This window comes from Notothenia rossii (assembly GCF_949606895.1).
Source record: "Notothenia rossii genome assembly, chromosome: 3".
NCBI classification, from domain to species: Eukaryota; Metazoa; Chordata; class Actinopteri; order Perciformes; family Nototheniidae; genus Notothenia; species Notothenia rossii.
This window is the reverse complement of record NC_136901.1, coordinates 29,111,276-29,127,498: the sequence shown is the minus strand read 5'-3', so window position 1 is coordinate 29,127,498 and position 16,223 is coordinate 29,111,276. Positions and strand designations below refer to the sequence as shown.

At 40.4% G+C, this 16,223-nt stretch overlaps 1 protein-coding gene across 4 annotated transcripts in view; it reads right to left on the bottom strand.

Moving 5' to 3' along the window:
• Nucleotides 1–15,477, bottom strand: part of usp53a (ubiquitin specific peptidase 53a) — a 35,910-nt gene extending 20,433 nt beyond the window's left edge. Inside the window, exons 1-9 of one of the 4 annotated variants that reach the window (XM_079668085.1) lie at nt 15,086–15,477; nt 14,129–14,199; nt 7,643–8,264; nt 6,579–6,671; nt 6,187–6,321; nt 4,282–4,392; nt 3,068–3,150; nt 2,803–2,884; nt 1,977–2,123 (exon numbers count right to left, since the gene is read on the bottom strand). In XM_079668085.1, coding sequence (XP_079524211.1) covers nt 1,977–2,123; nt 2,803–2,884; nt 3,068–3,150; nt 4,282–4,392; nt 6,187–6,321; nt 6,579–6,671; nt 7,643–7,786 — 795 coding nt within the window. In that variant the 5' untranslated portion in view covers nt 7,787–8,264; nt 14,129–14,199; nt 15,086–15,477. Of the gene's footprint in view, nt 1–1,976; nt 2,124–2,802; nt 2,885–3,067; nt 3,151–4,281; nt 4,393–6,186; nt 6,322–6,578; nt 6,672–7,642; nt 8,265–14,128; nt 14,200–14,981; nt 15,049–15,085 lie in introns of those variants that run through there. The other 3 variants (XM_079668082.1, XM_079668083.1, XM_079668084.1) reach the window with 3 other exon arrangements.
• Between the last annotated feature and the right edge of the window lie 746 nt (nt 15,478–16,223).

The following is a 16,223-nucleotide window of genomic DNA, read 5'->3' as shown; positions in this document are numbered from 1 at the left end:
TTTAAATCCGAGCCTTCACTGCACGTGATATCTGAACTAATTCTACACGGTATAAGGCGTGGGAAAATATGAAGGTTTAAGGTCACGATTATCATGGTTAATATTACAAATAAATAAATACACAATAAAATCATCAAATATGCTTGAAATCTCATACAGAGTGGAATCACTTTAACATTCATTTTTTGAAGAAACTATTTTATTGCATCATATCATTTTAAAAAGATCAATAGTAAGGTCGCCTACATAAATAAATAATAAATATAAAAATCAGCAACATAGCCTGAATCTTTTCTTTCCTAAACAATTTGTGTATTTAAAAAAAAAAACAGGATACATTTTCGTACTTCTCTAGAATGTTAGAGAGCTACATAGATCCCTCGTCCTAAATCAGAGGATATCCATTATTATCACAATAATGGAAATGCACCGAAATAAACGTATTGTGAGTGTTTTTATTGCAATAACAATAAGATCCTTTACACAGTGTTCTTATTTTTATGGTCAAACGTCTGTTATAAAGAGTGGTTTTCTTTCTTCTTTGCACAAATATCAGCAAGAAATAAAGTCAAGCATTTGGCAGACATAACAAGCCATTTCTCCCGCCCATGTTTCCTGCACAGCCCGTTCTCTGTCTGCCTCTCACTCTCTCAAACAACACATTTCAAAGCAAACTAATGGGGGGGGGGGGCTCCATGTAACACCCAATAAAGTCACATGAAACACTCTTTAATGAATTAAGGTCTTTGTGGCACAGTAGTGGGAGGTAGATGTATGTCTCTGTGTGTGTGTGTGTGTGTGTGTGTGTGTGTGTGTGTGTGTGTGTGTGTGTGTGTGTGTGTGTGTGTGTGTGTGTGTGTGTGTGTGTGTGTGTGTGTGTGTGTGTGTGTGTGTGTGTGTGTGTGTGTGTGTGTGGAGGGGGGGGGCTGATAAATTCTGGTATGTTGGTATGCTTGGAAATGCGTGAGCTGTCAAATAAACGCTTTGAATGAAGGAGTTGTGTAATGTGTGGAGCGTTTGAGTAATGATTGCTGTGTTTGCTTGTTGTCCAACACAGTGTCCTCATGTGAACAGGCTACCGAGGAATAATAAAAAGTACATTTTTCAAATACATATTTCATTTATTACCTAATGTGATTTTATGGACAGAAAGGGAGTTACACTGTGTGCATACTTTGGATTAAACATGTGTGAAATATAAACAACTAAAGAAGCATTGAACATGTTATTTTTCCATCTCGGTGACGGCGTGTTCAGCTCACATGTTCTCTCAGACACACACACTCAGGAAACCACAGAATTGAGGGGAGGGGCTTTCTGACCAGGGCTTGTTGATCGCGGCGCCGGCCAACTGGGCATTGGGCGTTGACTGCTTACGCAACGGGCCGACTTACAGAGGAATAAATCCCCACTTTATTTCCCACATATGTTCCAGTGCAACAAAATAAACTGATCCTAAAAACAGCATAAATGACAGCTGTGTGAAAAAAGTCCAAAACGATACTGTCAAACTGAATGATGTCTGGAGAGAGTTACTTAATTTTTTTTTTTTATTGAGTTACTTCATGTCAAAAGGCAAATGAAATATTCTAGTTTTGTGTTAATATCCATGCTGGAAATCCAGAAACTATTGGGCAAAAAATACCAGAAAGAAGATAAAGAACTAAAATCTTTCGTTGTTTTTATGTATTCAAATGTAGTTGTTGTATTCATTTGGGCTTTGTGACTACTTATTTATCAATAATTCTACACACAAAACCTATTTTTTTGTTCTTTCTTCTTATTGTTTTCTCTTATTATATTTTTTTCCAATTTCTTTTTATTTCGGCTTTATGATTTAGCTCTGACTTGCTGATATTCTAATATGTTGTTACTTGTTTTTCTAACTACTTCCACTATGCAGTGTCTACAAATATTCAAATGCATAAATCACAGAGTGTCAAATGTAAATGAAATGTTGGTTGAAGGTGACTCACCGCAGAGAGACTGAGATGAGGCCCCAGCGATCGGACCACCTCCTCTGTGAGGTCGGACTGATCCGAGTCCCAGACGAAGCCGATAGTGACGATCTCCGGAGAGTTCATGAGGACGCTTCTGATCCGAATCCTCTGCCCGCAGTTGCTCTAGAGAACAAGGAAGAAGATGACAGTTTTACTCAAAAGCAACTTCACCAAATGACCAAGTAAGAAATGAATATCAAAAACAAAATGTTGGAGAACACTCCTTCAAATCATAAAGAAACGGAATTGCTAAAAGTTTCGGCAAGACATTTGTTACTCTATGAAGAAATGTGAAAAATTGCCATGTTTTAAATCCAAATTATACGCACATTTTATCAACATTTGGCATAAGTCTGCAAAAGCAAATATGATAAATGCTTTATTCCATCCGTTGCAGTTATTAGGAGTTTGTTCATTGAGAAAAGCAGTAGGTGGAAAACCATTATACCTTTACAAAAGAAGATACAAATCAAGATGACTGAATCAAAAGAGCTCCAGTGGAAGGTCAAACAGTAACAAATAATGAAGAAAATTGCATTTAAATATAACATTTGTTAGTTTCATCATGTATAAAAGTAAGGTAGGTTATTTAATATAAGTGTGGAACAATGAGGAGAATATTTTCCATCTCATCTGGGGAGCAGAAGCTTCATGTATATCATATTTCATCCACTGAACCTGTTGACATTCAGCTTTTAACCATACAACAACTTTTGACCACTGCCAAGAGGAAAGACTTTTCTGTGATACTTCACAATGCATCTCATGTGCTTTGTATAAACACTTTCCAGAGGACACTTACTGGACAGTTACGGAGGTCCCCTATCGTACTTGCTGCTCGTAACAGTTCCCCAAAAGACTCGTGTGGCTGAAGAGTCTGTTGACTGAGAGATGAGAAGCATTGTCAGCAAGAAAAAGAGAGACAGATAAAGATAAAGGTATGTGGAACAAAAGACTACGATGTGTGAGATGTCAGCTAAAAGGTATTTTAATGGCCATGTTGCAGAGGGAGAAATGAGCTGGATGGATGAACACGAGGAAGCCGGGAAAGTTTCACAAAGCCTCACCAGAGTGCGGTGGTGGAGACATAATGCACCAGCTCTGTAAACGGCAGTGGGTCGGAGGACGCCCCGCAGCTACGGCACACAGACTGCAGAAGAGACAGAGTCAGAGGAAAACAGGTGGTAAGTTACAGGGGGAAAAGAAACACAGGTGTGATTTCAGGGCTGATTATCAAGTCAGCATGCCATTCTAAAAAAGAGTTGTAACAGAAATACTCACAGAAAGAAAAAATACCCAAAACTGTGGAAAGAGATTCTGACCAATCGTGCTGCGTTCGATGATGATTTGCATTATCAGACATCACACTTATCAAATGAAGTCATCAATCTCCCCCTGACTATGCAATCCTCATTTCGGCCTTGTTAATATTGCAGGATTGGGCGCCCTGCACTGACTGTCCCCCGAGGGATTTAGTCCAAAGGCGTATTATCTGTTAGATTCACAGATAGGACGGGTGCAGGACAGGGACAGTCGGTGATGGGAATCACAGCCTCAGGACAGGGGGGGGGGGGGGGTGTGTGTGTGTGTGTGTGTGTGTGTGTGTGTGTGTGTGTGTGTGTGTGTGTGTGTGTGTGTGTGTGTGTGTGTGTGTGTGTGTGTGTGTGTGTGTGTGTGTGTGTGTGTGTGCGCACTGTGAAGGAATTTATGTGAACACCATCTGTAATTTATCTGCTGCTGCTGCTGCTGCACCGTGGAATCTGACCAGAAACACCCTGTTTATTCCACCGGGGCGACCCAGTATCAAAACATGACAGATTGGATTTCTACTGTCTCAGACAGTGATTCATGTACCCGTCTGTGTGTGCGCGCGCGCTTGCGTGTGTGTGTGTTTGTGTGGCTTAATCCTAACGTTGGCTAGCATGGTTAGCATGTCCACACTTTTCTGTACAGGCTGAGCAAACAAACACTGAGTGCAATAAAACATCAAGATAATTAACACCTCCTCCTCATACAGCCTGGTGTGACCCTTTTTTTTTTTTTACGGATTGCATATCTACAACAGCGTTTAGAGACCATTTAACGTTAAATACAAATGGAAAATGATGGAGCCAGCGGAATATCTTGAGAACAAACTCAGCTTTTAAGAGAAAAAAACAGATAAAATACAAAACAATACTTTTTTTGTCGTACATTTCTTTATTAGTTTTTTTTACCCATTATCACCATATTACACCTTCATAAATATGTCCATGTGCAATTACATAATATTTCTCCTCACCTGCTCATAAAGTGTCATAGCAAACTTCTGATGTGTGATGCAAGACTTTGAGGTACAAGCATCCGTCTCCTCAGGCACGATGTGCAGGTGGATCCTCTCCAGGATGTTCTCCTGTAACACAAACATCAAAAAACATCTATCAGGGATTGGGTTCAAACACAGCAACCTCTCTGTAAAGCACCACATGCTAGGCTATTTGCTTTTCCAGAGAGCAAACCGGCAGTACAGTGGGACACATGTTGCAAAACCTGACATTTGAAAGGAAAACATATACTGAGCCTCCATTATGGCTCACACCAGTTTCTATTTTTCTTGTGAGTTTATATTATATTAAGGCTGCAAGGTTGGGCTGCAAACGATACAAAGGCACAACTTGACTGGCTGTTAATCTGACACTGGCTAAATCCATAAATTCATGCTGCTGCCAATACATCTCATGCTGAATGCTCAAGGGCAAAGATCTGCGCAGGATGTAAGCTTCACTCTTGGTGTAAAAAGCTACTGTCAAGTTTATGTATTGACTTGGCAAAAAAAAGTTGCTTTCTAAAAACTAAATGTCGGTTGTGAGCCATTTCTACAGATCATAATTCCATTGTTGAGGTTTACTAAAATAGATTTACATTGTGCAATTTTCCAAAATCTCATTGGTTTCTCATACAGCATCTCTGTATAGTATGTGTATTCACTCCCTGTCCTACACGGCTTGTTGGAGCTCCTGCCCCCCCCCCCCCTCCCTATGAGCCCAGTGGCCGTCTGCGAGACAGTGAGACACAGCGAAACCAGCCCGAACACACACACACACCCGCAGCCTGGCTGGGAGTTTGTGTGTGTGCTCACACACCGACTCACAGCCTCGCCGCATCCCGCCTTCTCGAGGAGGAGAAATCGGCGGAGCTGCAGCTGAGAAAAGATTGAGTGTGTGTGTGTATGTGTATGTGTGTGTGTGTGTGTGTGTGTGTGTGTGTGTGTGTGTGTGTGTGTGTAAGTCCACGGATTGGTCAATTCGGACCAATCCACAGACGTAACGGCTACACGGATTGGTCAATTTTTACCAATCCACGGAGAGGTCGTCGTTACGTCACTTGGTTCCCGGAAGAAAAAAATTGAAAAAGAAAATCTCCAACGAGGCGTTCTGGGGCAGCATAGACACGTATTTTCTGTGTTAGAGTTTTACTAGCTACAGGGTGTACTTTGAGGGTTTGTGACTTTGCAGATAATAACCGGAAAAGCATGACATGGGACCTTTAAGATAAATAGTATCTTAATTCTAACCCTGGTCCAACCTACTTATTGTCAAATCTTCTCCACTTCTGCTCCAGAGACATTAGATTCTCAGTTTTGTTTATCCATGTGTAATTGGACTTCCTGAGTGTGTAAACAATGATTGTGGGATAAAAGCAGGATACATCTGTAATGTTGAACGCAGAAAGGATAAAAAAAAATTCAAAAATAAACACAACTGATGGACACAAGAAGAAAAGGTGGAAAAATCAAGGATATAGAATGCTGCAGGAACTGTTTTGTATTAAGACAAAAAATGAATTTAAATTAGTTTACTGCTAATAGTGGAAAAACAGTTTCTGCCAAAAAGAGCAGAAAAACTGGAGCTGATACGTAAAAAACATAAATGATGAAGGACGAATAAAATCAGCCCAGAAATGATGCGACAAAACATGGTAGCAGAAAAACAGAGAGGTTCAAATAGAACTCTTATATAACCTGTCATGATGATATTTAGCGGCAATGTGGCAGGGGTTGATGGGAGGGGAAGGGAGGGACAGAAGCTCTTTCAGTGACCTCGCCAAACAGTTTGTTGCTGTGCATTACCCTGGTGTGTGAACAGGGTAACACACAAACACACAAACATCGCTCTGAATACACTGCTGGGTTGCCACAGGAACTTACAAAGCACTCTGCGGCGTCGTCCATGAAGCCCAGCTGGAAGCGGTGCTCGTCCTTAAAGGTCTCTGCCAAGGCGTGACGCAGGTTGTCAGAGGGCAGCGCACGCTCCCGACTGTGCTGGAACTGGGAGAAGATGCCCTGGAGAGAAGAGGAGAGGAGAAATGGTTTACTCATGGACAGAGGGATGTATTGTTTATCATAACTGTTTGTGTCACCCTCACTGCTGAATAGGGCTGTATGATTAATCCAAATGTCACCTCTGTCTTGGTCTTCACAAAATATCCTTGTTTGGAACAGAACATCTTAAAAAAACATACCATAAGCATTTCAATATATTTTTCAATGATAAACTGGAATTAACAGTTAAATATATGAATTTAGATGATGCTTTCTACCTTTAATGCACAAAAGATGCATGATTCCCCTAAACAGAAGTGTCCAGGTAGCTGCCTCAGGCTGCGTCTGAAGATGTCCAGCTGCCACAAAACCTGAACGAGAGAAACAGAAGGTTACTTTGATTCTTCACACTATAAAACGTTATAATAGGTATTTATTTTGTGTGAAAAAAAACTTGACATCCTTGGATCTATTGCTTAATATGGCAATCAGACGTTAGGTTACAGGCTCCAAGGTCATGAGGATGAGGAGTGGGCAAGAGGAAGAACTCCCTCACAAAAACAGAGCCTTGGGTAACGATCATCTTCAACCAGCTCAGCCTCTGAGTCACAGTCTCTGAGAGAGTGACCTCACTGTGGGCACACTGCAGTAATGAACCAACTATCCAGCTAGTGTCCCGATAGTCAAGTGCATAAATAAACTGCCAGGAAGCTGTGACACACGCAGACAGTGAGTAAAGTCTGAAACTTTAAATAAATGATGGTCATATTTTGAGAGGGTGAAGTACAGGACCTGGAGGAAAACCACGACATGCAAGGGAGGTTAAACAAAAAAAGAATGTAGCGGCCATTTGTCCTTATATCAAAAACGAATTAAAAACTTCTGCCGAGGCACCAGAGACTGAATGTTACGGAGAGATTGAATCCAATGTCCTGGTATGAATATAGTTTGTTCAGCATATTGTCTTTTCAAAGACCAACCAAAACAAAGAACAACAATTGTACCTCTACTCTGGCCCTGGTAAAAAAAATTAAAAAAAACATATGCCTTTCAGTTGCCCAATCCCACCTCCACCTGTAAATACCTTTTAACCAGGTGCTGCCTGGAACAACCGGAACTCAAATAATGACACTTAATAATGATGCTGAAATAACTAAAACAGCCATCAAATAAATCAATGAATAGCTTCAAAGCACTTATCAAAAATATGTATTTTGCAACACATATGGCTTTTTGGGAACATAGTTAAATATATTTCCGGTGATGGAAATATCAGTCTGTCAATCATTTTGGAGCAATTTGAAGTACCTTGTAATGACTATGTTAAGAATTTCCTCCCTACCTGCACGGCGCTGTTGAGGAAGCAGCTGTTCTGGCCCGGTTCGTTCAGCAGTCCTTTGGTGGGGGCTAGAGACAGCATGCTCCCCGGCTGGTACGACTTCCCCAGATTGCCACCCGGCTTCCTGAAGAACTTGACCCATGCCATCGGATAGGGGGGGTCTGCCTCAGACAGGTGGGCCGGGCGGAGGTTGGTGCTGGGATCAGATCCCCGATAGTCCGGGGTTAAGTTATTCCTGCAGCAGCGACACTGCTACACATCTAATCCATTTCTGCAGCTCACGTAGAACATCCTTTTAGTCAGTCTGCTTTCTTAAAAAGTTGATCCAAAAAAAATAAAAGTCAACACAAAAAGTTAAAATCCAAGTGTTTGTTTTGGAAAGCCGTTGATGATCCGCGGTCTGATGCTGGTGATGAGATGAGTTTTGACTTCGGAGCAGCACGCCTCAGTCATCCTGACGCTCTGCAGCACGAAGCTTCACACCGCTTCAGAGGGGACGCGGACCCCTGCGAGCTCATTCTGCCACATGGTCCCGATGGTATTGGAGATTTTCCGCTGCAGTCAATTGTCCCTCTCAGAGGTCAATCCATAGCAAAGGTTTGTCAAGGCCGGGCAGAAAACACAGCTGCGTTAGAGACAGAGAGAACCAGATTAAATGGGATTTAGAAGACAATATGGAGCTTATCACCACTTTCTGTTTTTTGTCTGGTGTGTAAGCTCTATTGATGTTTAATTGCAACATTTCCGAGTCGTTTCACAACATGATAATGATATTCCATAAAAGCGACCGAGACCACAGTCTTCATATTCTGCTTGTTCAAGGTCAGATGTCGACAGAGTTTACACATTAACTTTTCAAAACACCCTTTGCACTGGAGGCGTGTCCAACTGAAGCTAAAGTTGCAGTTTCCTTAAAAATAGATGGCAACTCCCAAGAGACATTTACAAGGACTGATGGTAACGTTTCCTAAGAACGTCATTTTGAATAATGTTACCTACAATTGAGCCATTTATTTTCTAAATGTAAATTCCTTCTCTTTTCACTTGACTGGAAAGCAACTTGTTTTATAAATTATGCTACTGATATTTATCCGTAATTTTTTCACCCGACTAATGTCAATAAAAATGTAAAAAAAATAAGGAGAAGGCCCACAGAGCCCAAACAATAGTACGAACAAATTAAAACAATCCTATCTGATATCTAAAAAAAGGGTATTCGTAATTACCATTGATTAATCTTCCGCTGAATAATTGACCGCATGGATTTATAGATTCACGAAACAGATGTGTCCCTATAATTGTCATTTTAGCTCTACTGTAGATGGGAGCCCCAACTAAAAGAAAATGTGTCAGCAATTGAAAACTTTCACCCAAAAAACTCATTTTGTCAGTTTTTTCTGGCATTGTCATTCTTTTGTAATGACCAAAAGAGCATAAGAGCGATGTCCTGGCCTATTTTTAACTGGAGAAGAGCAGCGGAGGACATTTCAACAAACCACTGAAGATGCACTTCGATTGATAAACTTGCAGTCCATGCAGCTTCAACACCACAGTGAGAAAGAGCAACACAATCTGCAGAGAGTGTGCACAGCGCTGAACACACTCCTGTGAGCAGTTTGATGGATGAACACGTTGTTTGTGCTGAGTGAGGCAGTGGGAGCTGTGTGTGGGTTATTACAGTACAGGAAGATGTGCGTGCTGTATACACAAAGCCTGTGTTCTTTCATGTCATTCTAAAAGCTTGCTCTTGGAGAAGTCGCGGCGATGTACTTGTAGCTTCAAAAAAAGTGTGAAGAAGCAACAATGAGCAATAATTCCTTGTGTAACACACAGTGATTCATCCTGTTTTTGTCCCTAACACCTTAAAGAATAAACCTCAAACGATTTTTTAATTCAGAGTGAGGACAAAACAATATGTCCTACTTTGCACTACAATGAAACTTCCCTCTTGTGACACTCTCCAGAAACAACAAAAAGTTTCAGCCAAAACCCGTTGGACCACATTTACATCCTGGTATTCAGGAATCCTAGATGCCCGATGGTACAGTGTCACCTCTCGACAGGTAACAGTTTAACCTGAATTTTAGTCATTTCAGTCCTCTCCACATGATGCAGCTAAACATGCTAATGGACTTAGCGACACCGCAACAACAGCATTCCTTAGCAATCTGTAAAGCTCAGTGTTGCTTAAGAACGGCTGTTTACAGATTAGCTTGAGAGCAGAGAGGAAAACTTTTCACTCTACCTTTACCAATAACATGCCTCGACGTGTTGGTGCCGTCTGTACGTTTCTTCAATTGTCCAGGTCACAACCTAAGTTTTCATAATTTTTCCGAGATCTGAATGCCCACCTAAATCACTCACTACACAAAGTAGTAATACTGATTGATTTAAAAAAGGTTTGAGGAAAATTGTCAGACATGTTTTTATTCTGCCTTTCAATATATCAGTGAACCTATTCATGTCTTAGCACTTTAACTTGTGTAATGTACACCCGTCTAATCTATTTAAGCTTGTTTTAAGTTGTATTCTCTTATTAGTGACTAAATGTTATAAAATGTCATTTTCAAAAAAAAAATTGAAAAGCACTTTGAATTGCTTTTTTGTCCCCCGAACCTCTGATTAAATATTTGTATGTCTCTAAACTCCTTTTATTTAGATGTTTAATGAATCTTTCATAGTCTCATATACAGTAATATCACTTATCACTTTAACAGCTAAACCCCTCCAGGACGTCACAATTCAACAAGTTATACAGTTAAAATATGGGGTCCTACTTTTTAAAACAACGCATGAACTAGAGTGTAAAGTATCTCTTCAATTTAAATGTACAAACAAGCAAAGACAATACCACACATCCACATCATTCATTCGGTGGCATGGAAAATGAAGCCAATGCAAGCTTTATATTGTGACAGTGCTGACAACAGCAAGAGTAAATATGGCTCTGCTTTCAGGTCTGAGAGAAGTTATTAAATTACGGCGGTCCACTTGAAAACTGCCAACCTCACTTATGTTTAATCATCTTTTAGTCTGAGCAAAATTGAGAATTGCTGACTAGGATTTAATGACATAAAAGATAATGCCAAGAATGAGTATAATAAAAAGAATCCTGAGTATAATACAAAGTATTTGCCCTCGCTCAACGATTACAAACACGATTTTCATATTACTGCATGACAATGAGGCCACTGCTGAGGAGAACATTTGAGCCACATCCGTTTTCCCCGCACAAGAAATAGAAAAAAAACATTCCCGGCTTATCAGATTAAGCATGACACCTTTCATCTGACAAAATCATGTGACTGCACCATGGCGAGTCTGCACCGCAGGACAGGCGCACATTTCTAGACACAGACTGGCTGAGTTACAATCCAGAGAGGTTAAACTGCACCGACCTGTGAGCAGAGACATTACCTGAACAGGTGGCTGTGTACGACTGGTTTTCATTTATATTCTCAAACATCTAAAACAGATCCCTCATAGTAGATTACAAGTGAATGCAGCCATGTGATGTATCGGCCTGTTTGTTTTTAAAGCTTGGTGGAGAAAATGACTCAACTGGCTGGTCACAATATTTTCAAGCAGCCAGGTTTACGTCATTATTTGGTGGGAAGCCAACACGGCTACCACCCTTCTGCTTCAGTCTGTGCTGAATTAAACAGTTTTCTTCAGGCTGGTTTCCTCAATTTAGGTTAATCCTTACAAGTTGGCAACATTTTCCACACCAACAGGTAACAGAATGAGCCCGTGTCTGTATGATAGTCAGTTCTGTTTTCAACACTGGTCTTTTTCTTGCTTTATAAGACCAACATGACTCTTTTTCCCAATTCAGAAAATAATATTATTGAACTGATACACAAAATGGTCATGTGAAGCTACTGTATAATGTAAGTAATAATGTAGAAGACAGAAGTACACCACCATTAAAACCTCAACTTTAACATTAAGCAGGTTAAACCACATACAACAGATTTGATGATTTGGATGTATTTGATACGAGATACAATCATTAATCCCTGTGGGGAAATTAGGTCACGACTGCAGCAAGAAGTTCAATTCAGTCAGGTAAAAATGTTGCACCGATCTGAGCCAAGCAAAAGGAGAGATTTCCCTTTCTCTCTCAACAGCAGCGTTACAGGATGTCTTCCTCTATAAACAAAGACATGCTCAGACTCTCTCCAGGATTGACTTTTTTCTTGTCACAGGGAAAACGCTAGGGCTAGCACCTTGGAGCAATCAGCCCCAGAGCGTGTGATGTGCATCAGCACCTCTGATAGGCCGAGGGACTCTGAAGGCACGCGGAGCAGGATGCTATAATCTATCTATTAGCGATCTGCTGATGGATAGCCTCATTTAGAATGATTCAATTGATCAGCTTCCGATGGAAATGCAAACAGCCGCTGATGAATCAAATTGTGGAATTGAGTCACACTAATTCAATGTCTAGAAGACGTGAAACACATGGTGGGAACAGCAGAGAAAGGAGGTATTCAATATGTAAAGAGGCTTTGTGGGAATCTAACACCCATAATTAGTTCACAAGCCTCTAATGTACATTCAATCTTTCATACAGAGCCTGTAAAGACATTTTAATTTGCTTTATAAAAACACTTCCAGCCTCTCCTTAACTTCTGAGATAAATCCAGGTACCCTTTTCAAATGCAAATCACTATATATTTCCATCATCTTGGTGCATTTTCCTCCTGCATGACAGCTGAGCATTCCCTCGGGTTACTCCTCAACTCTGACTCTGGTGATGAATGACTTTCCTGACTCAGGGTTACATTTTAACAACAACTTCGACTCCCAGGTGTAAAAGTAAAAGTATTGTACATCTGTTTCTCCGCTATTTTTAGTCAAATCTATTTTGTTGTATTCTGATGTCTAATATTGGACAAGAAATGTGTAAATAATTCAACTCTACCTTCAGAAAAATAACTTCTGAGCTATGTTGAGTCATACCTCCTCGTGTGCTATAGGTTGGGGAAACATATATATTTTAAAAACTTTTGCTAGAGTAATATCCTGGGATGCAGAAGAGTGGGGAAAAGCAAAAAGTATCCTCACAAATTGAATAAACAATGCTGAACAAGGAAACAGTTTGTACTTTTTGATTATAAACTGCAGTTTCTTTTTACTAAAGTGTTGATTTATCTCCCACTGAATTTTTTAATTATCATCCACTGCTACAAATTCACATTTCCCATGTCTTGAGTTCGCCTTGGGTAGAACATAATCAACTTCTCCTTTGTTGATGCAGTCATGCAAACTTCTGAGTCTGAGTCATTTGATAAACGCATGAAGGGAGTCGAATGTATTGAGAGATCTCACAGATGACTCCCACTCAGTTCACCACTTTATATCTGTAAAAAGCTCACTTAAAGTGGAAGTCTAAGTGTCTGACATGAGGATATAAACATTTGTCTCTACATTTCCTCTCCACTGTTCACACAATGTTCTAATATCCTAGGATTTATGAATTTGCTTTGACTGTTTATTTTAAATCAAGAGTAGTCTGGAAATATACAAGGCCTCAGCACAAGTAGCCCCCGCCTGCTTGTAGAGAAGAAGCAATAAAACCTGACCCTGCATGCTCTGACCCTAAGAAACTGTGAAACTTGGACTGTGGCGTTCCCTGTGGACTGCAGACAAGCTTTGAGCCTTTGGGCAACAATGCAGCGGGGTTTCCTGTGTGGGCTTCCTGCTCAAAGGCTCGCCACTTTCCAGGCAGCACACGGTCTAGTGTTCTACCGTGTGAAACTGAACAGGTCCCCCACACCACGCTGTGTCACCGCTTTCTCCTCGTTGAGGAAGAGGAGAACAAAAGCACTTGGTCCAGGCACCCCTGCTCAAAAGTTACATCCTCCTCTTCCACCCTTATAATTGCTTCCTTAAATGTATCGACAATTTACAGACACTTGCCAACTAATCACAAGCATGATGAGGATCAACAACTTACTTCTCATCCTTAAGTTCTATCTTTTTTAAATATTCATAGTCACTAATCATTATTTTTCATTAACCATAAATATGCTGATTATTTACTCTACTTATTGTTTGTTCCCTAAAATGTCAGAAAACGAATGAAACATCTCCATAATTTCCACCAGATCAGTTTATCAAAGTCCAAAATCTCTTTCTTGCTTTGTCTGAAACACAAGGATTTTTTATTTTAATATAATATAAAAACAGAGAAAAAAAGCAGGCAATCCCCATTATTTTAAAACAGCAGTTAAAGATATTTTCGGATGAGAGATTATTACTTACTAACTACAAATGTTAATCGGTTTTCAAACATACTGTCCGGATATTGTTCTTATTGATAACTCAACTTCTTATCTTTGCAGCACTAACAGGTACAATCCTTAAGTTTAAAAGTAAATATCAAGTTACAAATCTTTATTTCAAGTTAGCTACCTGAGTCTTTATCAAAAGCAGAATCACTAAGTGAATAAAGCAACCAATACTTAGAAAAAGAGCACTTACTCCAGGTACTCCAGCAAACAAAGAGGTGACAGAAGGCTGACTGTCAGAACTGGTTCTTCAGCATGTCGGTCCTAAAAGAAATGTTCCACAGGCATCAACATACAGGATGAGTGTGCACACACTGTGAGCTCACTGCTGCATCACCACTGTGTGTGTGTGTGTGTGTGTGTGTGTGTGTGTGTGTGTGTGTGTGTGTGTGTGTGTGTGTGTGTGTGTGTGTGTGTGTGTGTGTGTGTGTGTGTGTGTGTGTGTGTGTGTGTGTGTGTGTGTGTGTGTGTGTGTGTGTGTGTGAAGGGTGGGGGGGGTATCATTAGGGTGAGGTAAAGTGGGAGAAACCAGTCACTGCGTGAGTCTGGAAGTGACTTCTGCATTGTTGGCCAAATATATATGGGGTGCCAAACTTACGCAACATGAACCTCTGAGTGCACACAAACATGTTAGCCCATACTGCTTTTTATCCTGATGTAACACCATAAAGACAAGGGAAAGCGTATCTGTGTACGTATTAACTATATGAAAAGCATACGTGGGTTACAAATACTTATTTAAACAGACTCAATAAATATTGTGTTGGAAATGCGACATGAGTTGAGACTTAATCCTTATTTTGGTGAGGCTAGCTGCATATTTTAAATAATGAATGATACACCCGAGCTAGCTGTCAACAACAAAACCAGAAAACAGACCACTTTGAAATAAAATACCAAAACTAAGTTATTAAAAAAGATACTATGGACTGTCGAAATAACAAAGCAAGTATTTTAGGTTATGTGTAGCACATTTTTGACTTGACATGAGTGCTAAGTGAACCTAAAGGACAAGAGGCAGCTAACGCTAGGCCTACCTGACTTACCTGAGCTCAGGTGTAACTACATTTCCGCCCCACCGTACTCCTGCCACACTGACAAATAAAGTTCAAGAACTATTCGTGTGGCACTGGAATAAAGTGTAACTTACCCCAGAAAGGAGAAATGAGCCTGAGTGCGGAGTGTAATATCCTGCAGCGAGAAAAGAGTTGAAGTATTTTGGTAGAGTTTCGGGGGAGGAGTCGCTGCTGGAGAAATCCACTTCAAGGCAGACAGAAAGTCTTTCCGCCGCTGAAACTTCCCTCTCTCTGGCTTTGTAGGTTTAATTTTCTGTCAGAAAAGCCACTTGGGACACAGTCTCGTTACACTTTGCGGTATATTCCTGTCCAGAGGATCCCGCTATAGTTCGCTGATGCGCGGCAGTGGAGAGCAATGGTCGCTCGGTTCTCTCCGGGCACCTGAAATACTGGATTAGAGATGTTTTCAGAGCCGAGATGTCAAACCCCGCCTCTTCAACAGTGTATTTACTGCAGTCTGCCATGCTACTGTACACCGCTGCCACAGCCACAGCGCACACACACACTCACACACACTACACAGCGCCAACTCTGCTGGCAGCCTCGTTAATGTTGCTTTATGGTGCAGGGGCTTGCAGTTAGCCAAATACAACTCTCTAACTGCAAAGCTACAGCATATGCATGGCTGAAAACATGTTTAAAAAGTAGCTGGTGTTTCAAAATGTCCCCTATAATATATTTGGATGTTTTTATTTTTATTGTTGTTGTCTGCATATCTGAATATATGCGTGCATATTATTTGTAAGTAGCCTATGCATTGCAGCAGTGTGGTGGGCACATGGCAGTTAGCCTACACTTTGCTTATTTATCCTGACGTAACTGCATTAAAACAGTGAAAAATTTGATTTTTGTATGTAAAACATGTTTATGGGCTTCTCAATACATACTTGAAAAAAGACCTTCCAAATATTATTTTGAAATCAAATCTGAATACAAAATTAGATTAGTAATTTAAGCCATATTTTCGTTACTCTACTTAAATGTGTTGCTCTATCTACTACATTATCGTTTAACTCCCCAACTGCATAAAATAAATAATTTAAAAACGTGTTGGTATCTAGCTTGTCTTAATAAACCGCACAATCAGGGGAAATGCATTTCGATATTGTTTCGTTCGTGTATCAGGGATACCAGCCATAATATCTTCTTGCATATATTTGCAAATGAATGAGCATTGCAGCAATGTGTTGGACAATGATTGAATAGGGGTGT